General features: G+C 41.3%; 1 protein-coding gene across 5 annotated transcripts in view; it reads left to right on the top strand.

Annotated features, from left to right (window-relative positions):
• Positions 1–244: 244 nt before the first annotated feature.
• LOC136430805 (cilia- and flagella-associated protein 46-like) overlaps positions 245–14,153 on the top strand; it is a 35,597-nt gene continuing 21,688 nt past the window's right edge. For 3 of the 5 annotated variants that reach the window (XM_066421768.1, XM_066421765.1, XM_066421764.1), the window contains exons 1-27: positions 245–452; positions 761–894; positions 1,340–1,471; positions 1,668–1,732; positions 1,899–2,063; positions 2,222–2,345; positions 2,502–2,605; positions 2,882–3,073; positions 4,155–4,322; positions 5,480–5,579; positions 5,979–6,077; positions 6,564–6,754; positions 6,979–7,075; positions 7,274–7,405; positions 7,646–7,766; positions 8,482–8,520; positions 8,897–9,026; positions 9,199–9,330; positions 9,704–9,833; positions 10,095–10,228; positions 10,599–10,811; positions 11,096–11,330; positions 11,595–11,741; positions 12,129–12,233; positions 12,706–12,878; positions 13,205–13,336; positions 13,975–14,143. In XM_066421768.1, the coding sequence (XP_066277865.1) occupies positions 404–452; positions 761–894; positions 1,340–1,471; positions 1,668–1,732; positions 1,899–2,063; positions 2,222–2,345; positions 2,502–2,605; positions 2,882–3,073; positions 4,155–4,322; positions 5,480–5,579; positions 5,979–6,077; positions 6,564–6,754; positions 6,979–7,075; positions 7,274–7,405; positions 7,646–7,766; positions 8,482–8,520; positions 8,897–9,026; positions 9,199–9,330; positions 9,704–9,833; positions 10,095–10,228; positions 10,599–10,811; positions 11,096–11,330; positions 11,595–11,741; positions 12,129–12,233; positions 12,706–12,878; positions 13,205–13,336; positions 13,975–14,143 (3,612 nt within the window). In that variant the 5' untranslated portion in view covers positions 245–403. The remainder of the gene's footprint in view (positions 453–760; positions 895–1,339; positions 1,472–1,667; positions 1,733–1,898; positions 2,064–2,221; positions 2,346–2,501; positions 2,606–2,881; positions 3,074–4,154; positions 4,323–5,479; positions 5,580–5,978; positions 6,078–6,563; positions 6,755–6,978; positions 7,076–7,273; positions 7,406–7,645; positions 7,767–8,481; positions 8,521–8,896; positions 9,027–9,198; positions 9,331–9,703; positions 9,834–10,094; positions 10,229–10,598; positions 10,812–11,095; positions 11,331–11,594; positions 11,742–12,128; positions 12,234–12,705; positions 12,879–13,204; positions 13,337–13,974; positions 14,144–14,153) is intronic. The other 2 variants (XM_066421769.1, XM_066421767.1) reach the window with 2 other exon arrangements.

Raw genomic sequence — 14,153 nt, 5'->3', positions numbered from 1 at the left:
GGCCTTCTGGGAAGGCATTATTGTTACCAAGGAGGATAGTTTACATAGCAACCAGAAATAGATCAATGCGCTAAGAATATCTTTCACCAGGATTTCATTATATCATCATCCAATAATGTCCAAAATTACATTACATGCATGAAAAATATGACAATTATTTTTTTTCTCACCTGAAAGATTGATACAGTGAGAAAACGACGTATAAAAAGGAGAAACTATTTCGTACGTATGACATGATTTGAAGGTGTAAAACGTCACTTCAAAATGGCGGCCATTTAGAACTCGGTGGTGAATTAGCCCGCCAAGTTTGTTCCAGTTTATTGGTCTAAAGGTACTCGTGGAGAGCAATCAGCAAGTGTAAGGTGGTACATGATTGGTTAATAAAACGTGTTGATCAGGAAGAATGGACACCAACATTCGCACGTTGCTGTCAGCAGCCCAGAAGTATGGAGGTGAGCTGAGCTGAGTTGAACTGTTGAGTTGAGTTGAAGAACTGTCAAACTGGCACCGTAATATAAATGACAATTTTGACAAATTTTTGGGATTAGTTTTTAAGTCATTGCAGCGGCAACTTAGATCTTGTGTGCACATAGGCCAGCTGATTTTGATGGAAATAAATGACACTTAGTGAACCATAACGATATATTAACAAATTATTGTTTCAGATACATTTATGATGTCATCATGACATTATTTTGAAATGGCCAGGTATTGGGATCATAGATCTGATGAAAAGTTTCCGTGATCCTCTATCCTGTAGCTAAAGATGGCCAGGTGTACGTGGATCAGGCGTTTGAAGTCCTGAAGGGTGCAGGTGACCAGGTGCCAGCTGTCGACTCCGCAGCTGCCTTTGGCCTGGACCTGTATGTCATCTGTGCTGAACTGGGATTTCAGGTACAATGTACTATTAATATAATAGGAAAACTATTTCTTGTTTTGTTGTTATTGTCCAAGTCATTTATGTTATCACTTATCAGTCATGTGAACAGAAAATAATAAAGCTTTGATGATCAGATTAAAAATTGATGTAGGATGTAAACTGAAATCAAAATTAAGAGAACAGTTCTGTATCTTTATAGCCGGTATAACTGCCCACCAGTGTAACACACCAGCTTCTCAGGCACATGGCCCAGCAGCAGCTGGTTATGTTACACCGAACAACCTGTCACACCTAACTTTTGCACATCTCAATAAGTTGCAAGCGTTCCTTAAAGCTATCCAGCGAAGGTGCCTCTGCTGTACTTGGTGGTAGCGGATTCAACTCAACAATAGACTTAATTCTAGGAAAGTTGGAGAAATTAGAAATGAATACATTTGTATGATGTATATTTTATCACAGTATGGCCACCTGGACATCACAAACGAGTGTCTGCGGCTCTACTTCCTGCGGACCCCCCCACCCAACCAGTTCCTGTGTCGAGCCTACCTCTGCCAGGCTCAGATGTTAGCCCCCACCAGTGCTGACAACCCTGTAAGTAATATAGCTGTTTTTGTAGGTCTCTATCATGTTATCTCAAGTATGATTGATTCGTGTTACTTTACACTGTCAAAGAGAACTTTCATAACATTTGTTCATGTGTATTCATGTGTTTTCATGTGAATCATGTGTTTTCAACCTGATTCTATGTGAAATTGTACACAGTGTGACTCTGATGTGATGATTTCAGGAACAACTGGAGAAGGCTGTGGTGTACCTGCTGAAAGCCATCAGTTTTGCAAAGGAGACACCAAGGTATGAAATGCAAAACTTTCATCATGCATGACGAAATGCCCTTGCCAAAGGTCGTTAGATATCATACTGTACAAAGGGTTAGAAAGAAAGCTACTTTGATATTGATGGATATTGTTATGGTCATCTGTTTCTAAACCTGTGTGTATGTCTTCTGTCCTGAATTCAGGTACCACTTCTTGGTGTACAATGCATCTGTGCTGTACTGGCAGATGTGTCGCCCCTTCCTCAAACCAAACCATCGCCAGCACCTGGCCAAGTCTCTTCACCAGGTGGTCAGGGCCCTGGATGAAATAGACGACAAGGACTACGAATGGAGAGCTCAGCTCATGATGTAAGCACTATTCTAATGAACATGCTAGAGTTCCATTCATGCCATCATGCCTCCATACATGAACACCATTCAGCAATGCGCTGTTTGAGGGTAGTTTTTATGTCCACTTGAGTGAAAGGCCTGTCACACAAGTTTTTTGTGTGTTTTGCTGTCCACAGTGCCCTGATTGAGTGCCTGATGGATTCCAACAAGCCCAAAGATGCAGAGAACATCAGCAACCTGGCAGCAACCTTCACGCGCCAGAACGTCCCATCACTCTTCAAGGACGTCTTCAGGCTGCAGGTCCATCATGCACAACTTTCAAGTCACATCCAACTTGGATTTTCATTTATCCATGCTTGTTCTGTATAGAAATACAATGTAGAATTCTGATAAGATGAAATTGAAGAGAGATGAGAGCTATTACAACATTTGGAATGTTGTGTTAATCCTCCCCAGATTAAACACAAACTGGGTGAGCCAGGAAAAGCTCTGCGAGACCTGCTGAAAGTAACTGCATCAGGAGACCTGGCTGTGTACTACAAGATCTGCAAGCTGAAAACGTGGGTGTCTACTGAACAGTGATAGTGATATTTGAGTATGGTGGTGGTCGCTGCAATGTTATTTTTCTGGGCTACGTACCGAAGACTTAATTTTACCTGCAGCACAGTGAACCATTTCTCTTCAGTATATGTACATATGTAATTGCAATGGATAGTTAACATTATATCGAGCCCACACTGAGTAAATACAGGCATGCAATTTGTAAGATGCACATATAGAAAGCCTCCTTGTTTATCCTTCCTGTGATACATACATCTGAAAACAATGTTTGACAGTGGTCTTGAGTCAGGAGAACCCCACCCCAACCTGCATCGGGAACTCTTCAAGATCCTGCGCCAGATTCTGCAGCAGGAGGACGACATGCAGTCCCACGGCTCCTCGTACAGCGGCGGCAGGAAGAGCCAGACCCTGAGTGACAAGGAGAGGGAGAAGGAAATCTCAGCAAACCCTCCCTCTATCGAAGAAAGGTGTGTAATATTGTTATACATGTATCATCATACATCTAGTTGATACACTGTGTCATTTGATATTTGACAAAAAGGTTTTGTTTGAGCTACCAAAATTCACCACTTTTAAAAGTTTTTGTGATTGTGAAAATAAAAGTCAAATTGTCCCCTTTCTTCATGTCAATATAGAATTACAATATAAATACATATACTTAGATAGGATATTGACATTTTCTAGTAAAGGACTGGTATAGAATATATGATATGATATCATATAGATGGATCTTACCTGTAGATACATATAGTATATTGCTTGGTTCTAAAATTACAGGCCTGGAAATGTATACCAGGGCAAGAACGTTTTTGACATTGATTTGTATTGTATTTATATTTACTCAATTTTATCCTTAAAACTTTATCTTGGTTCTCAAAAGCAATGTAAGTTTGTTTGATGATGGCTGAAAAATGTGAAATTTCCTTCTCTGTCTTAACTTCATGTGTGTCGTTTGTGTCTTGTGTATGTCCACTGTCAGCTGTCCTTTCTTTATTATTGCGCCATTCCAGAAATTAGTGTCAAATAATCCAGCAGTCATCTCTTGTGTGTCTACTGTACGTATGTTGTTTCTCCTATTACATGTTCTTCTGATGTTTTCCACACAAGCTCTCCAGGATCTGAATCAGATGATTTCTCACCAACTGAACTATTTGATGGTGAAGGGACGTAAGGATGTCATTATCTGTTTGTCTATTGTTGTTAGGTAGAGGATCGCAGAATTTGTGTCCCAGTCTTGTTTCTGTGTATGTCTGTCCTGTGTCTCGTGTTTGTCATGTCTTGTCACTAAATAATTTAAGGCCTATAGCTATATATAGGCTTTAGTTCTTCACCATTGACTTTTAGTCAACTTAGTATTCAATATGCATGTAGTACATATTGGAATTTGATAAGAAATAACATATAGATCATGCCTTTAGGAAATGGCCTTTGACTTATTTGTAATTGATATAATCTTGGTAGGTATCACACAAAAAGACTTTTCACCACAGAAGTTTTCCTCCTCCCCCTTTTTACACCATCACTTTACAAATTTCTAACCTATGACAGAGGTTCCCTGGATGTCTCTAATGGGCAACGTCTGGCCAGAAGACCATCGGTACGCAGAATGTCGCTTTCCAACACTTCTGACAGGAGCAGTGATCGTTCCCTTGTCAGTCGAAGTCGCTCGCCAAGCCTCCCGTCTAAAGCAGAAACTTTTATTAATGTTGCCGAGAAGTGAGTTCTCAATATCAAGGAAGCCATGGTGTCAGCAATATTAACAATCCCTCGTAGTTCTAACCCCACATACTGATAGTGTACTGTGTAGCTCCAGTAGCTGCTTATGCTGCTGATGTTGCAAGGGAGAACCTTAGAGTTGTTATTTATAATAACAAATTGAATAGACAACTAAACTGGCGAGCAAGGTGGCACTTTAAATACAGACCCCTATCCTTTATATTGGTGGTTAGTTTGGGTACTAGTTGAAATGGGTTAGTGACATGGATTATGTGGTTCTACATGTAGGATGATATTGACTGTATAACGTTAGATTTTAAGTTCATAACTAACACAGCTCTTTGTCACATCATGTAGATAGACACTGTCAACCTGTATCTAAGATAGTTTTCATAAAGTTGTCATTTGATATTTTATTGTACTGTCCCTATTCATAGTATTGATTTGTTTCAAGATGTTGCCTCTACAGATGGTAGACTCGCTGATTTTATGACATAATTGCTGTTTTGCTGCAACTTGATGCTCTGTCAGTTGCTTATAACTAACAAAATTTATTACTTTACAGATAAAGCACCTCTCATGACACTGTGGGCAGTGGTAGCTCATTGTTAGTCACACATAGATATAGGAACATTCACAACAGATGTAGTTTGCCATACTTTCATCTTTAACATAACCAGTAATTTTCTAACCAATCTCTCAACAGATGATCACATTAGATGCAAAGATATAGTCTGAGAATTAAAGATAGGCAACCCTTACTAATATAGTGCACTCATTCCAGTTTCCTTTGGCCGGTGGGCTATTTCATTTAAAAGTATGGGGGACGCCAAGCAAGAGCAATCACTTATATACATGTGAAAGTTATAGTTTTTAATTGCCCCCCCCCGTGCTTTTGAAAATGAAATAGCTCTCTCTATGTTACAACTTAGCAAACCCCTTCAAATCTTGGCAAAGCTTTTCAATATTTCAATATGATAATTGTATTTCCAGCATTGCCAGACTTAGTGCTGCTCTAAGTTATTTTGCATGGCAAGATGAGTTTCATTGTCATTTTCTCCAGAAATCAATGTTGCATTGTCAGTGCAATTGTAAGATATGAATCAAAAGTAAGATCTGATTGAGTAACTGTTGTTCTGACATGATATCATGTTCAGGCCCCCCTTGCTGTTGGAGCTGGGACGACTGTGTCTAGATCACAGCTTCCCAGACTTGGCAACACAGTGTGTGGATGGCATCATGGCTTGTCCTGTCAAGGTAAAAAAACAACTGCATGAATTTTGTGTGTTTGTCTGTTCGAAGACTGGATTTACAGTAATGTTGCCCGAGGGTTTTGTTTCATCTATCCCATCATCTGCGCAAAAATGCATGTTGCTTTTGGCATATGATGGACATGTACAATGCATACTGCCCAATTTGTAGTTTCCCAATCTGAAAAGGTATGGTATACAGTAACCCAGAAATACCTGTGGATAGTATATGCAGTAATATTTGGTCTAATATCAACCTATCCTGTTTCAATCCATGAAATGTACAAATAGTGATTGTAGGTTCGAAAATAGATCAGCTCATTTTTTGGGCACACCTAAAATGCCTCCATAAATGATTTCCAAAATGTGACAGCTGATTTTTACCACTATTTTCTCTACCCGTCAGGATGAGGCGACCATGCTGCAGACAGAGTTCATGAACTGTGACCTGATGGTGAAAAACCTGAAGAACAAGATGGAGTCCTACACCAAGTCTGCTGTGGAGGTCTGTCAAATCTTTCCATTGGTCAATGTCATGGAGTCATTTTTTGAAAGACTTTCTTTTTGGCTTTATCTCAATAGAAGTCCAAGTTTGATAGTATCCCTACTCTTATCGATATGTGTGGTGGATCTGGAGGTGTACATGTGGCTCTCCTCAAACACACTCCATTTAAAGTCCTATTCAAGGGATTCCCCTAACCAAAGCTAGGTACTATGTCCACCTGAGTAATGTGAGGAAAGACATGTTAAGTGCCTTTCCCAAGGGCACAAAGTTGGGACATGTCAGGATTTAACCCAGGACTTCTGGATTCTGGGCAAAACACTACATGTATACGACCCCATGCCACAGTTGCAAGGTGTCCCTTAGAATGTGTATGATGCAGATAGCTTTTAAAGCACCACTAAAGGTTGGGAAGAGTCAGTACTAACTTTTAAGATCATAGCCTTTTTGCGGTTACGCCGATAATTGATCATTCCATAAACTTTTCAGGTCCGAGTGTTGGCCATCAAGCGGCTGATGCAGGCCTTGCAGAATGCTGTCCGTTATGGCGACCCTAACGTGATCCAGGCGGGCTGCGTGACGCAGTGGAACATGTGCCTGCCCCTGCTGCAGCTCAACTTGCGCCAGCACGTCAGGAAACCTCTCACCATGGTGGCTGAGGCTTTAGAGGACATTGACAGGTGAGGTTGTGTAAATAATCATCAGGGAAGATGAGGGGTATATCAAGGATGACCGGTGATGGGTGTGGTGTCCATCTCTCATCTTCCATAGCATCGCCATCTTATCCTGACAAATTGAAGATAAATGGTTAATATTTTTCTCCTTCAAATATAATTGTACATTGTATCTGCTTCTCATTTCTCCCACCACGATGTCTAACCAAACTAAGTCCCTCCCACCCCAGCCTGCTGATCCTGCTGCGGTGCCAGGTACACACTGAGCTGGCCAAGTGTGAAGAGGACCAGGAACAGATAGAGGTGGCCATGGACCATCTCAGGAAGGTAGGACTTACACCCTGTGTTGAGTGTAACAGGGATGGCATGTACATCTAGTGTCACAGAGATAGCTGTAAGTACCCTCTTGTACATTTGAGTTCTCTTCATCCCCTCTCCATTCAAAGGAAAGAAAAGAAAAATTAATCAAGATTGACGTGGTATTCTGGCTATCATTATATCACAATGATGCGTGTGTTCCTGCAGGCTATCCTGCTAGATGACAGTGGACAGTACAGGGAGAGGCTGGAGACCATGTTACACCGCCTACAGCTCAGGATACAGCTGTACAAAACACCCGAGAGACAGGAGGACCAGGCCGCCATGATCATTGAGCAGGTGTGGGCACGTTCACATGTGGATCTTACTGTACATGTCTGTTTTGGCACATAGTATAACCTCAGCAACTTTAGAAATGGACTGGCAAGGATCATGGAAAGCAATGTAAGCATGGGAGCCCACAATTGAAATGAGAATAATGAAAATAATGTTGTTACAAAAAGAGAGAATTATTACTGTATTGATTCTGAAATGTCTTACTTTTATTCATAATCTACATTCTGTCTACTGTTTCCGTAGGCCCGTAAGAGCAGTGAGTCTGGCACAGTTCGCATGAAGAGGTCCCTTCTGGTGCGTGCGGGGCAGGCCCTGGCCCCTGATGCCTTTCTGCTTGTACTGGACAGTGAGTCGGAGACCAAAGGTAATTGCAAATCTTCAGGCTTAGCCAAGAATTTGCCCCCCCCCCCCTATTTTCAAGGACCATTTTTCATTGTATCAAATTATTCTGTACTACCACTCTTCATGAAGAATCCTTATGATTTCTTAAATCTATTTTGATAGATTAGCCATTATATTTATCTGAAAATTTACATGAATTTATGAATGTGCTATCTATACATAACAATTCAGGTATGTATTTGTAACCATGACTTTTTGCTTTTGTCTACTGGCAAGCCGCTGAAATCCACTTGGATATGATAATGTCTCTTAAAAGTATGAAAGGTTCTAAGTGTCTTGTTACTTATTTTGGGTGTGTGTGTATTCACAATCTTTACATGTTTGCTCTAGCTGTATGAAAAGGACAATTATTGAGCTACTCATGGGTTAATTATTACTTCTGTCCTTAATTTTTGTTAGTGGCGTGAACATGATTCTAAAAGATCTATCCCTTTTGTCCAAGTTTTGTATTTTTTTCACATAAAAAGAGTAGAGTTTAATAGTAGAATGATTGATTAAAGGTGACTTGATTATGGTGTCTTAACATTAGCAACTGTCCTCTATTACATGTTAACGTCTATATGATATTTAGCAAGCTATGTCAGACTACCTAACGGGGAAAAGTTGCACAATGGACTGTATAATCAAATTGTGTAGAAGGTGCTGGCTATGACGTACGGTGTCTGTTATATCTATAGGAACAGTCCCTGGTGCTGAATCAGCAGTGCTAGGTCAAAGTGAGAATACTCGGTGCTTTGGTGGTGATAGAAAAAGGCTGAATTATGTTGGTGGGAAAATAATGACTCCTAACAAAATGGTGTTGGGTTGATTATGCTTGGCAAAAATCTATCAACATGGTGACAAACATTTAACTATGGCAAGGCTACCTACTAATGTGGTGCTTATTGTCGTCCTGCCTAGACTATCTCTCGAGATACATGTTGGTATTAAGGGTGGTGTGTATAGATATCCTTGGTACTGAATTTGGTGGTAGATATGCTGCCATGTATTTCTTGTTGTTCTATCTCTCCTTAGTGCTGAAAGTGTGGTAGTTATTCAGACATCTGTCCTTGGTGCTGAACCTATTTCTTTTTGCCCTGCCATTGTTTGTAGCTGCTGGAGGTGGGAAGGGGGTGGAGACTGTGATCACACAGCTGGCTGCCAAGGCCAGGCAGTTTGAAAAAAGTGTGAAGAAAGCTGCCGGCCACCTGAAGCGACTTGGGGATGAGAATGACAGGGAGAGGTGTGTTCAGACAATAAGCAAATTCCAAGGTTTCAGCATCGTGATTTGTCTTGATGTATATGCTCTGCATTTTTCACTCAAACCAAATTATGATTTACTAGTTTACAATAATTTATCATTTGGTGCTTTCTCATGCCATAGCTACATTAAGATAAACTTGTACTTGTGACAGGGCCCAGCTATGGGCAGACCTGGCCAAGACGGCGCGTAAGCAGGAGGTGTGGGACGTGTGTCGCGTTGCCTGCCGCTTCTGCCTGCTGTACGATGACGGCAGATGGAAGCCATCTCCAGGAGAGGTTACCATGTAAGTTGTGCCACTTTTCTGGAACTTAGTGTTCAAGCTAACAATACACTTGATTTTAACTAAAAATGAAAATAATTTTCATTTCATCATGTAGCTGAAATATCAGTAAGTGGCCCAAAGGTGACCTTGTTCACACTTTTGTTGCAATCCTTTGATATATGTAAGATGTACAAATGTATATACAGTACATGATCTGTTGTTGATCATGAGTTTCGGTGAAAAGCCACTGCATGAGCATGTGAAGGGAAAGTGATAGCAACTTTTGTTGATTTCATGAACTTTCAGTTTTGAGAAAATTCAATGTATGGCCATACTTAGCAGCTATGTTATCAAAACGATAACTAAAAATAGAAATTTGCATTGTGTTTGGCAGAAACGAAAGTCCCACCAAAGAGGAGAAGAAAGATGCGCTAGAAGGACCAGTTGTCGTGGAGAGCACCACTGTGCTGTATGACAGGGACCTGGTGAGGATGCTTGCAGAGGTGCACTTCATCAACTCAGAGGTAAAGCCAACAACTATAACTTCCAGTAGAAAAACATAGATGCATGAACCTAGTTCTATCTGTGTGTCTTTTTGATGAGCAAACTTTGTAGCAGTGTGACCAAGGTTTGGAGCTTTTGGGTCAAAATTTGATCAACAAACTTGTCCAAGTGTGGATGTGAATAAATGGCTATTAAGTTGTACTGCCATTTCATGTTACAAAAGAAATGCACACTATTTAATGAGCAGTGAAAAAACACATGACACAACTCTGATCCTACAGGCAATGGTACATCTGTTGCGTTCCGAGGGAGTTCAGCTGAACAACCAGCCCATCCCACCTGTGGACAAGAGTAAGCACCCCAAGGGTTACGTACCCAAGAAGCCAGAAGAGGATCCCGATTGGCTGTACTACTGGTAAGTCTCGACACTTGAACCTGGAAGTGGCTGGTTTTCTCCTGTGAGTTAATATAGTTTTGCTTCAAGATACCTTTCATCAAAAAAAGTAACTCATTTTGATCTTACATTTGTATTTGGTGGCAGAAAGTTGTATAATAGTTATGTTCCTTCCTGATGTACTATAATATGACATTGTAGCTGCGCAGATGTCAGAATTTGTGTGTACAAATAGCAGTAGACCTAACAATTGTGTTGAAGAATATTTCAAAAGTAGGCATAAGCCCTGAATGAAGTATGAGTATTTGAACTATAAGCAAAACAACGAAAAAGCCAAAAGTCATAGATGTTCAAGTCATGCTTGAAATATTTTCGTTTTTCTATTCCACAGTGATTGGATCAAGTCGCTGTCTGGTGCGGCAACATCTGGCTTCCTGCGTGCAGCGGAACTTGGGGTGGAGCTGCATGAGTCCTGGGTAGTGTGCAGCAGCGCCGCCTACCTGTGGAACTACAACAACCACCTGCTGACAGAGAGCAGGCACCGCGAGTTGGTGGAACCCTTCACTTCTGTTGTGGAGGCCCTCAAGAAGGTTGGACATGCAGGGTAAGTCATGATGGGGTTAAGCATCATAGAAATATATCTACTGTACTAATGAAGTGTAAAATGTTACATTGAATTCCTTTGTTCAAAATAGACTTTTAGTTCAATGTCATTTGAATACATGTATGCCTGAAAGTACTAAGAATAGGCAGCAAATTGTCTGTTGTGAGGATACTTAGACTAAGATAGAGCCATGTTTTTTCTGAAGAGCAGACCAAGCCCAGTGTATTTTAGAGTTTTCTTTTTCTTCTCCAGTTTTAAAGTTTTTGTTTTCATTGTTGTTGCAGGGAAGCTGTGCTGCTGACTCAAGTCTGTAATGCACTGGCATACGGTCTGATCCAACCCTGGATCCCCCCTCCCCCACCCAAGGAGCCTGTCTCCACTACCAGGCTGACTACAGACAAGGCCGGCTCCCCAACAAAGAAGGCCTCCCAGAAAAGTGCCAAGACGCCAGCGAAGACTCCCAGCAAGCCGGTTGCTGTGGATCAGGACGGCATGACGGATATCAAAAAGGCTTTGGAGGTACAAATTGTTACAGAGACGTAAAAGTAGTTTCTTCAGTAGCAATATGCAGGACGTGTCTGCAGTAGCTCTGGTATTTCTCTTTCACTGTAAGAAAAGTATTTGTATTGGTTACTGACAAGCAAAATCTTAAATGAGGGGATACATGCTTTACAGCTACAATAAGTTAATGATAACAATAGCTTAGTTATGACCACTTGCATATTGCCAAGTATGTTATCCAATTCAAAATGACCAAATCTTGTTTTGGACATCTGATTTCAGGTTTGCGACTTTGCACTTGATGTGACCAGCGGAAACATTGCAGATGACGTGGTTCCCATCAGCATCAGGCACATGCTCATCATCACCTGGGTGCGGGTGAAGCAGATGGTGTCACAGCAGATTAAGAACCTCGGAGTAGAGGACGAGGTGGGTCAACTGAACATTTCAAGAAATTTGTCACTTTCCACCCACATGTCAATTGGAGCATTTTATTGTCAGTTAAGTCCCAAAGGAGCATAAAATATTTTCCTTTATGTCAACAAGATTTTTTTGGGGGGGACTGTATAGCTTTGAATTTATTGCATTTTTTCCTGTCATTGATAACTTTTTATTATAAAAAGGAACATTTTGGTGGTGTTATTAGTTTTGCCACTGCTTTCTCCTGGGAAAAATACAATTCTAGCCATGTAAAGATTGAAAATGGTTTTGAGACCGTGTGGAAAAATATCAATCCAATTTCTCAGACAGGTATTAGGCACAGATATATAGCAGAGAAAAGGTACTTTATACAGGCTAATTGTGTTTGTGCTGTAGGGTAATGATGGTCAGCGAGCCATGACCCGATGCCTGGTTGCCCTGGAGATGACCTCCCTCAATGGCAATGGTCTGATGGACTTCAGTGTCATCAAACTGGATGAGGTAAGAGGTTATGGACAGGATGAGTTTTGTGTGTCAAGACTATCTGTGAATTTTAAAGTCAATATAATCAGACTAGCCATGCTATGAAATTGGATTGTAAAACTGATGTTAATTATTGTTAGTTACATTGTATTCTAACTAGTGATGTGCAAATTGTCATTACCTTGATTACCTTGTATTTCTTCCTGTCTCTACACATTTGCAACATTAATTTTGCCAATGAATGAATAAAAGATACAATTTAGTCTGACAAGAAAAGTGATGCATGGATTTTCAGAAGCAGACATTTAGCTCTGTGTTACCTTAAAATGAAATGCATCTGAAAAACCAATGATGCTCCTACCAGCTCAGGAAAGACCTAGTTCTTCCGTGGAAGACTCAAGTCAGTCAACAGCTTTAAACATTAGGTTTATTGTTAAATAAGATATATTTTGAAGATGTTGAATCTTTCCTTTGACCTTTGTATGTGCAGCTGTCCGGTATGGTTGACGAGTGTGTGTGGACAGAAGGGCTGGTGGAGCTCCAGGTGTGGACACGCCTGGCGGAGCACGCGTACGGCACACACAATCACCAGCTGGTCATGAAGTGCGCCGGGAAAGCGCTGGAGTTTGACGGCAAGAGGAAGATGGAGAAGAAACTGGGCAGGTGGGATGAGTTGTAGTTATCTCGAGAGAAAGGCTACAGCATATTTTCATCTGTATCATTTGATACATAGCAGTATGCCTTAGTGGGAGCTGTATTTCTGATGGAGATAGAGGCTTTTCTCTTCACAAGCAACCTCATCCACTTAAACCTGAGTGTGCAGGTCGTCTTGACCAACCAAGGCCCGCAACCCGAGATGTTCGATCTCCTAAGTGATAAGAGAACCATGAAGATCCCTTAGTTCAGCTGTTGGTGGAATACAACATACAGCTTTGCACACTGGACTGTTGATACTCATCCTTAACTGAAGTTTGTCATCCCTCCTACAGTCATGGTACCATGGTGGAGGCTGAGATGCTGAGTTACTCCAGTGACATCATGGGCATGAGTCTGGTAGAGAACATGGCCGGTAATAACGCCATCCGCAGGTCTGCACTGGAGGCCTTCCTCAACGCAGCCAGGTCAGCTTGTTTCCAGGATTATCTTTGCATGCAAATATTGTCCTTTCTGCAAAGCTACATGTAGATGTCACAGTTTTGTAAGCACAGATATGACATGTAATAGTGTTATACTGTCATATATAGGAAGTTTGATTAAGATGAAACTCATTGCAAATTTAAAGCTGTCTGTCTTGTTTGTACAAAGTAAATGCTATGACAGTCTTTTAGTTTTTATTGTGTAAGAGACGAAAGTCAATATGCTTGTAACTGATATCTCATAGAGATTTAGACTCGGTTCTGTTTTATGTCTTTCTTTTGTATTTGTCTTTCCTTAGATATGCTGGCAAGGCTGGGAACTACAGCCTCGTGATCATCGCTGCACACCACTACTGGAACACCTCGCTGAAGTTTTATGTCTTTCTTTTGTATTTGTCTTTCCTTAGATATGCTGGCAAGGCTGGGAACTACAGCCTCGTGATCATCGCTGCACGCCACAACTGGAACACCTCGCTGAAGTTTTATGTCTTTCTATTGTATTTGTCTTTCCTTAGATATGCTGGCAAGGCTGGGAACTACAGCCTCGTGATCATCGCTGCTCGCCGCTACTGGAACACCTCGCTGAAGTTTTATGTCTTTCTATTGTATTTGTCTTTCCTTAGATATGCTGGCAAGGCTGGGAACTACAGCCTCGTGATCATCGCTGCTCGCCACTACTGGAACACCTCGCTGAAGCTGATCCCGTCCCCCATGGAGCGCGAGCTGCTGCGAGACCCTCTGCTGGTCATCCTCAAGGCTCTGGCTGACACCTACAGGGAGAAGACCAAACCGGTGGGTCAAG

The sequence above is a fragment of the Branchiostoma lanceolatum genome, chromosome 3 (genome assembly GCF_035083965.1).
Source record: "Branchiostoma lanceolatum isolate klBraLanc5 chromosome 3, klBraLanc5.hap2, whole genome shotgun sequence".
Taxonomy (NCBI): Eukaryota; Metazoa; Chordata; class Leptocardii; order Amphioxiformes; family Branchiostomatidae; genus Branchiostoma; species Branchiostoma lanceolatum.
This window is presented reverse-complemented; position numbering and strand designations above follow the sequence as displayed.